Source organism: Scophthalmus maximus, chromosome 13 (genome assembly GCF_022379125.1).
Source record: "Scophthalmus maximus strain ysfricsl-2021 chromosome 13, ASM2237912v1, whole genome shotgun sequence".
NCBI lineage: Eukaryota > Metazoa > Chordata > Actinopteri > Pleuronectiformes > Scophthalmidae > Scophthalmus > Scophthalmus maximus.
In genome coordinates this window covers 4,474,901-4,483,513 of record NC_061527.1, presented here as the reverse complement: position 1 = coordinate 4,483,513, position 8,613 = coordinate 4,474,901, and the positions used below count along the sequence as shown (strand labels likewise).

General features: G+C 41.8%; 1 protein-coding gene across 6 annotated transcripts; it reads right to left on the bottom strand.

The window, feature by feature from the left end:
• Window positions 1-409: 409 nt before the first annotated feature.
• henmt1 (HEN methyltransferase 1) lies at window positions 410-4,999 on the bottom strand. Of its 6 annotated transcripts, none has more exons than XM_035647796.2 (9): window positions 4,670-4,996; window positions 4,305-4,417; window positions 3,290-3,424; window positions 2,952-3,134; window positions 2,587-2,776; window positions 2,246-2,447; window positions 1,937-2,045; window positions 1,584-1,825; window positions 410-772 (listed from the first exon to the last, which is right to left on the bottom strand). In XM_035647796.2, the coding sequence occupies exons 1-9, from the start codon at window positions 4,751-4,753 to the stop codon at window positions 636-638; spliced, it is 1,395 nt and encodes a 464-aa protein (XP_035503689.2). In that variant the 5' UTR covers window positions 4,754-4,996; the 3' UTR covers window positions 410-635. The 6 variants fall into 6 exon arrangements, 3 of the variants coding, with proteins under 3 accessions (XP_035503689.2, XP_035503690.2, XP_035503691.2); XM_035647797.2 differs by having other exon boundaries at window positions 1,584-1,744; window positions 4,670-4,992; XM_035647798.2 differs by having other exon boundaries at window positions 1,584-1,741; window positions 4,670-4,990.
• Between the last annotated feature and the right edge of the window lie 3,614 nt (window positions 5,000-8,613).

Sequence of the window (8,613 nt, the reverse complement as noted above, 5' to 3'; positions counted from 1 at the left end):
TGGAATTTTTTATTTTATTTTTGTTGATCTTTTTGTTTTCAAATCACGTATATATATATATATATATATATATATATATATATATATATACACACATATACACACCTGTGTGACACAGGTACATTCATCTCGGTACCCAACATGTTGTTACAAACATGGTTGCTTCTTCTCTTCTGTGAAGCTGTTGTCTTTATAAAACTGTAAAATGTATATTCTCCTGTAAAGTGACGTTCCGTTCTGACACTGTCCAGTGTTTCCTGTCACAGACTTGTATTTTTTCGACCAACATTTTGCTTCCTCGACGAGTGTACTGGATGCTTCAAACGTGTACCTGAACTGAATAAAAACAGTCTCAACGCTTCAGCGTGTATCGATCTTTCAACCGGAGGACAGCGATCACACATTTAAATGTATTGTGATTTTTTTTTATTTGGTTTGTGTAAGTGGCTTTCAGTCAGTACTCATTTTTTAAAGGCCAATGGATATTTTATTTTCAAATATCTGCCTTAAGACATTTTTTTTTAACTCAAACAAAAAAGCTGTAGTCCAAACGCCAAAGTTTTCACTGCAAACTGTCCGTCAGGGAATGACTTTGCTTAACTTCGAATTTTCCTTGTTCAATCCGAACATGTGACCTACTTAAAGCTGCATCCTCCAGGTGGGACGTTCTCCTCCCAGACTTCCTTTTGTTCAGGTGAGTCGGAGCTCTGCCTGGTCTCTGCAAACCCGCTGTCCTCAAGATCCTTACGATCCTCCTCCTCCTCTTCAAGGTCTGAAAACAAACGCACGACCAGCGTCACAACCACAGAATTGTCAAGATTCATAGTCTGAGCAGAGGAGCAGGAAAACGGAGAGTGAAGTCAGTTGATGATGCTTTGGTTTTATAAGTGCGATAATCTTTGTTGTAAAGAGTTTTGTGAACCAACACTATCGACCCAATGTAAAGGTAAAATGGCGACATCAGCTGGACAAACCTTACTGCTGTAATGTAATGATTTACAACAAGTATTACAAGTACTAGGGTCACTTAAAGGTAAAAAAAATTGAAATAACGTCATAATATTCAAGAATAAACGTTATAATTTTAGTAGAAAATGTCATCATTTTGCAAGAATAAACTTCATATATTTACGAGAAAGTCATTATTTTTTACCAGAATATATGTCAAAAGTTTAGAGAAAAAGTGTGATAATGTTGTGAATATTAAGTCATAATTTAACGAGAAAAAAGGTCTGAATATTTCGATTATTGTATAATTTCAAGTACCAGCCATTTCCTCCTCAAATTAAGATATACTTCAGTGTAGTTTTCACAAAAAGTTAATACTTGGCACTTCAGCACCAAATTACCATAAAAAATCTGGCATTTAAAATTGTTCAAGAAACTGTCTATTCTGAAGAAAGAACAAACATGGACTCACTACTAGTGAAGTATTATGTCCCTAGTCACTAGAAATGTAGTAAGTAGAAGTAACTTGCTTAATAACACTCACATTTCACATAACACATTTAGTTCCTTCTGCAACATTAATGTTCACATTTTACACATTTATTGAGAACAAACAGATCCAGTGGCCACCGTACCTTGTTCCTGATGATTTACAAGCACCGCGTCACCGTCTGGGTTCAGCTTGACTTCGGGTTCATCCATCAGCAGACGTCTGAGGTTCCCCACGCTTCCACTCAGGGCTCTGACTTTGGGACAGCAGGACCACAGCATGTCCAGAGGTACAGACACAGTCCTGCTGCCAGCACAGACACAAAGGTGAGGCCGACGTGATCCACATCCACAACACAGTGCCACAACATCCAAAAACCAGCACAGCCTGCAGGAGATCCAGATGTCACATACAGTGTATATCCTATCCAGGTCCAAACTTACTTACAGACTTACCGCCGCAACACTATTCCACCTCACCTTCCTTACGGAAACACACCTGTACGATGTGCGGGACTCTAGTCGTCTTTGGCCATTGGTCCAAAATACTCTTTCATCCTCTTCCTCCTGATCCTCTGACACTGGATTTCTCATCTCCATTTCACACGCTGTACAGTAGATGTGAGATTTGATTTGTTTGGGGGGGGAGCATTAAAATGTATTTTACCAAGTTAATCAAAAACACCTACAATAAACAGTACAAGCACGTCAGCTTACCCTCCCTACGACTGTCAGTTTCACTTTTCATTTGATTGAACCAAACTTGTTAAACTCATGTAGGAACTCAGAACTGCTGTTGGTTGTTCACCTGTCAGCTTCTCTGCACTCCGTACATGGTTGGAGAGACCTTCCTCCTCTCCTCCTCCTCCACTTCCTCCTCCCTCATTCCTCTTAGTCGTCTCCTCCATCCATCTACTCTTCAGTTCTTCTGTCCAACACAACACCTCGCTCACCAGGACCCTCCGCAAGATGTTGTTGTCGCGCAGGCTGGGATAGTTTATACTGTACAGCTGACACAGAAACACACACACAGACACAGATCAAACCTGTGAACACGGATAATCAAGAGAAGCTCAAGATCGATTACAGTACATCAGACCTCCAACACATTTCCGAACCAGTAATCTACTAAATTAAATATATACTCACCAGCGTATACGGAAAAAAAACTTCCTCTGCACCATCATTGAGCGACACGTTGCCGCCGCCTCTTCCCCCGAGCCGGTGAAAGACCCCGATCTGAGAGCAGAAGCCGACGCACTCTTGCAGGCCTGGCGGCGCCCGTCCAACGCCAGTGAACTCCACCTCATAACCGAACTCCACACACGCCTTCAGGGCCCTGGTGAGTGACGGCATTTTTTAACGAAATTCAGTTCCAGAAGGGAGCGTTAACGGCACTGAGGGGGTTTTGGTTCAGTTCCCTGTCTCTACCAATTTCATTAACACTCTCCATATAATTTTTTTTAAAAAACAATCATGCCCAAAAACATATCTTTAAAAAGAGCGTACCGTACCAGGATTTGAACTCTGCTCTGGTCCACTCGAACTTGTGGTCGCTGTGCCTGAAGCCATCCAGTCCGGGGAGATGGGGGTTGTACTCAGAGTTTGGGGTGCTGACGATAACGGCCAACGGCGTCATGTGACCAAACACCACCTCGGAGAAGCGCTCCACATCCGCGAGAGTGAGGTGCTCTATGCTTGAGATACCCAGGGAGGAAACACGGTGATAAATAACCGGGGACAGAGAGAAATGGAGCGATGAAGTCGACACAGGGAAAAAGCAAAAAAGGAGGGGAAAAGATATATATATATATATATATATATATATATACACACTTGAACAGCCACTTACAGTTCTATGCTGGTCACCAGATCAAATCCTCTGAAGCGGGCGTCTTTCTGTGTGACGGAGCCCTGGTACAGCTCGAGGCGCAGCTGATCATAACTGGGCTGCAGATAGTCCGTTGATAGGGGAGCTAATGCATGCCTGACAGAGGGCACAAGAAGAAGAGTGTAAACACCAGTACGAGACACACAAGGTGGAGTCACAGATCAACTGTTGCCTTGATTATAACTCTTCAACCTCTTATGGATGGAAATTAGGTTTTGATGAAGGCAACTTGTTTGCTTTTTAAGTTTGACGATAATTAATAATTTAGCACAGAAATCACTATTTGTTGTAGTTTTACAAACTTTGAGTTGGTGTGGGAGAAACAATATAAATTGAGATCAAGCTTGTGTTGTTGTTTTTGTTGTGGTGATGTGGCCCAGACTTAATGACAATAAAACTGGCATATGATCCAATTAAATAATCTATCAACCTTCAGTGTACTGATAGGATCATATTGTGTTGAATCATGAAATGTGTTTGGGGGGGGTCTGATGTAAACATACCTGCAAAGGTTTAGGAAAATTAAATATTTTTTCGTTTACATTCACATTTTAAATGAGTCAAATATGACCCTGCAGCAAATAAACAATACAAAAGTGCCTTTCCTTGAAGGCATGTAAACAACCGTATGTGTAACTCTGTATTTATATGTTTATGCAATTTTACAATGCAAATTAAGAAAAACTGTGAAGGTGTGTTTTTTTCCTTATTTGTTTGCTTCAGTGGTTACAGTAGCTTCTTCACGTCAACAAAATAAGTTATTTAATAAACTGCAGAGTTTCCACAACACAGTTAAATACATTACACTTTCATTTCAATATTTTATTCATCCAGGGCTTATTGCTCATTGTGGGTCCAAATGTCAATTGACATTTAACAATAAGTAGTTTAGTCTTTCAAATGTTAGAAACTATTATTTCAACTATAAAAAAGTGATCAAGTATCATTTTTCATTTACACACATACAAGTACATACATCTTTTTCTTGACCTTGGCCCCGTCGAGGTCGAGTCCGACCAGAAGGTCAATTCCATGGTGAAACTTGAGCAGCTTCAGGAGGCTACACTCGCCGCAGCCCAGGTCCAACACCTGAGGAGGACATTTAAAAAATCAATAAACTTTTATTCTACAGGCACAAACATGTTTGTAAAAAAATGAACCACAGGAAATGAACGCAACGCCTAGCAACGAACCGCTGATGCTACAAAACGTTTGTCGCTAGCTAGCTAGCTAGCGTTAGCTAAGTGACGCTAGCGTTAGCTGTGGCGGATTAGCTTTGACTTCGGCCTTTAAAACTCAAGTGTTTAGAAAATGTAAAAGTGACTTTAAGACGTCGGCTACCTTCAGGGGTTTGTTCCGCTTCACAAAGTCGATGACAAACTGGTGTCGCTGCCGGTGAAGCGGCGGACTGAACATCGGCTCCATCTTCTACTGTTCTCTGAGCTAACGTCGATCGCTGCTCCGCCGCCGCCGGCCGTTAGAGGGCGCTGTTATTACGTGTCGACAATTATTTTATTTTTTTCCTCCAAGTACAGCGACGGTTTTTGCCAAACTAATGTCAGTTGTGTGGTTGAAGTAAAAGAGAGATTTTCCTGCCATGTCTAAAGTCACTTTGGATCACTTCCATCTTTATCTGGTGAAATTTTGCTCAGACATTCAGGATCCCCAGATGATGAACCCCACTGACATTTGGCAAGCCGCTGACTTCCGTCTAGTGCCACCAGCAGGTCAAAACTTCTGCCAATTATGTAATTATTAGTTTTGCATACTGTATGATGCCCGTGATTTCCTAAAGCCTAAGGAGATGATATCAGATCAGATTTTATTTTTTTGTCATAGTCTCAACAGTGATCATCAACTGTATTTGATTTTATTTTATGGGGGGGGTGATACTGTAAAGGGAAGTGGATGAAGAGCTGCCTTCTCTCCGTCCGTCTGGGTCACAGAGTAAGGAGGTCAGGGTGTTAGGTGAAGAATTAATAGCTCCTTAGGAAACCCAATATCGCCCACTGGGCCACACACACTCACACGCACTCACACACACACACGCACACACACACACACACACACACAACCACAAAACAGTGGAGCTGCAGTGATTCACCCAGTTGTGACCTGGAATCTTAAGTAACCGATTAGAAAACACATACACACACACACACACACACACACATTGTCACACGTATAGAAAAAGCATTTGTGTTTTGTAGATACAATGTTTTGCTTTTATTGTCTCATTTGTGTCATTTTAAGAATTGCATTACATTTAATGTGCTCACAGCTGTAACAGCTCAGTTTGTCCTCAAGGGGGAGACTCACACCACATATCAGATCTCACACACAGATTGTTCTTTGGTAAATTATTGACTAGTAAGACCAGTAAATTATTTCTATCATTAAGAAAACATCGAGAATTAACTATTTAATTTCGATTGCAGTTAATACTCACTGCTGCCTGTCTGGGAAACTAATGTTCATTATTATGAAAAGTAAAGTACACCACTTAATTTTGTATGGCACAGTAAAGCCACATTTAATTTGTTAATTTTTTTCCAAGATTAATTGTAAATTGAGTGAGGAAAAACTTGTCCTAAGCCTATTAGTACTATAAGTACTATAAGCACTATTAGCTGTGCTGGGGTTAATGTTAACTTGGTGGTAATGATTGAAAGCCACTTAGCGCTGGTGTATTTACCAAGAGGATCAGTGGCGGCATGGTTAAACAGGCCTGATGGATTAACACACTCCAATACTGAGACATCCACACCGACCAGAGGAGAGGAGAGGAGAGGAGGAAAGAAGAGAGGAGAAGTGAAGGGAGGGAGGAAGGGGGAGGAGAGAAAAGGAAAAGAGAGGAAAGGAAAGGAGAAGAGATGAGAGGAAAGGAGAGGAGAGGAGAAAATCAGCCTCTGTTTGCATTTAATTGTACAGTATGTCAGAATCTGTAAAAAGGAGACAACTCTGATGGGCATCCATGTGTCAAGAAGCAACACTTGCCTCAGTATGTAACCTATGTGAGCTTTAAGGTTGTGGATTTTATTTTTTCGCAAGCAGGACTCATATTATCTTCTTTTTAAACTGAAATTGATAAATTGTAAATTATACCCAATTGCATATCTTACTTGAAACATACAATGGATAAAGCGGTAGACGATGGATGGATGGAATTCCAACCTGTTAGCCTTGAGCATTTCATTTGACAGGAGCAAGATCCCTGTGTAGAACTGAGGGTGAATTCAAGACAAAGCTGGGAAGGCAACCAGACATTCTCTGGTATAACACCATCATCCACCGACATCAAGGGCATCATGGATCACTGACCGGTGCTCTTTCTGTCTGAGGCAGGAAGATATTAAACATACAGCATATTTCAACTGACGGCGGCTGTGCGTGGCCAGAGTCTATAATATGACTCAGGCTTAATGAAGCATATAAAGTAAATGAAATGAATTTGGCCGATATAATGTGTGTTGCGTGATCTCATGACACGAACAATAAGGAGAGGATCTGTGGATTAGATGTATTTTTTTTATAATAAACTCCAACCAGAGGGATTAGGTTGAATGTTTGCTCACACTGTATATGGAGATATGCTTTGTGCTTTTAATCGTCTCATAACCGTCTTTCTTCCAGGGAGGGATTTCCTCAGTCCCTGAAAAAAGAAAGTTTACTTTTAGATTCGTACGGGTTTTTCTTTTTTTATCTCGACACACCGACATCACGGACATCACTGCAGGCCTTTCATCATTAAATATTAACCTCCAATCCTGCGAGATGGGAGCGTCCAGATGCTGCTGCTGCTGCTGCAGTGGCGTTATGTAAGTCAGTGAAACCTCGAGATTACATCCTGACAGTCACATGGGTATATGGGTTAGTTTCTGGGCTCGCGTACAAACACAGACAGATAGCGGATTAGCCGCGGGATTTGCATAGGGTAAAGTGAAGCTGTCTTTCTTTGGACATTTCTGCTTTTACTGGTTACACGGGCAGGAAAACCATCCCCGGTAATCGGCGTGACACTGGCTGCTGTACACACAATGATAGATGAGTGGGTCTCTAACCCAAGATGTTTTTTTGCAAGCACTGTGGCACAGTCACTGCCCCCACTCTGCTGACTCACACACAGCGGCCTGAAGCTGTCTCAGTCCTGGAGATAAGAGCATGTCGGTGGCGTTCGGTTTAGCTCCACTGTCTGTTCTGGTCTTTAGAGGAGGATTTCACGAAGGAGAGGCCAGGAGGAGGCGGAGGGTGTTGAGCGGGAGAGAGTTGAGTCACAGTTGCACTTTTAAGGAGCAAACCTAATGTATGTTTGACTCTTTCATTCATCCAAGATGCCAGAAAAGAGAGGACGAAACTGCTGAGCAGCTGCAGATTTCAGATTTGTTTTACAGCTGCTGGAACACATTGATTCACACAGGATCATTATCATCTGCCATTCGCTTCTCTTGCCAGTGATGGAGGAAGACATCACATCTCGGTGTTCTCAATCATATACACAGATCAATTTAGAAAGTCGCACAGTACAGCCAAACCCTTTTCTGGTGCTCAGATATTCAAGCTCCTCCCTGCGGGAGGTCGCCCGGTACATTATCGACTGATGGGGACGAACAAGCAGCCGAGTCTCCGAGGAGGCAGGAGTGGCTTCATCACGGGGAGAGAGAGTGCCACTAATGCTCGGATGACCTCACTTTATGTGAGATGCCTCACAAGAGAAAATCCTGGGAACAAGTGGAGGACCACAGATCATTGCTGCTGGGATTTAGAAACGGAGGAATAACAGGCAAATGCATAAAAGATTCACCTTGCTCTTAAAATAAATAGCACAAATGTTTTCAGAATATTCCACCCTCAAAATGGGCCACACAATCAATCAAAGAGAAGGAAAGGACTTGACTGAGCAAAGGCCTGTGAATGAATGAACGTGTGAGCGACTAGTTTGTCCCCTGCAGCACATTTTCATTTATAGGACGTGCCCCAGGAGATTAGAAACAGAGTCTCTCCGGGCTTAAACAAATCTGAAACTAAGTCTCCACTCTGTTGGCTGTAAGTCAAAAAGTACCATACACCAGTTTAAAGAAGAAAAAAAAGTGCCAAGTCAGCGATCCAGATATGACTCCGAGCCCTGCTTTATTACTTTTTGGGGTATTAGCAGCTTGCAACGCAGTGAAGTTCAGCAGTTATAGTCGCACTGCAAAATACACATCTCTATACTTTTGGAGTCATTCAGCTCTAGATAACCTTAAAGAAATAAAGTAGCTATCTATCTTTATTATCAAAATTGTTAC

What these genes read in the sequence shown, in the direction of transcription:
- henmt1 (XM_035647796.2), bottom strand. Translation starts at nt 4,753, where the DNA reads ATGGAGCCGATGTTCAGTCCGCCGCTTCACCGGCAGCGACACCAGTTT. An exon ending in AGAGCAGAGTTCAAATCCTG is followed by an intron (nt 2,777 to 2,951) that starts GTACGGTACGCT and finishes GTCACTCACCAG; the next exon opens with GGCCCTGAAGGCGTGTGTGG. An exon ending in TGTAAATCATCAGGAACAAG is followed by an intron (nt 773 to 1,583) that starts GTACGGTGGCCA and finishes GTTTGTTTTCAG; the next exon opens with ACCTTGAAGAGGAGGAGGAG.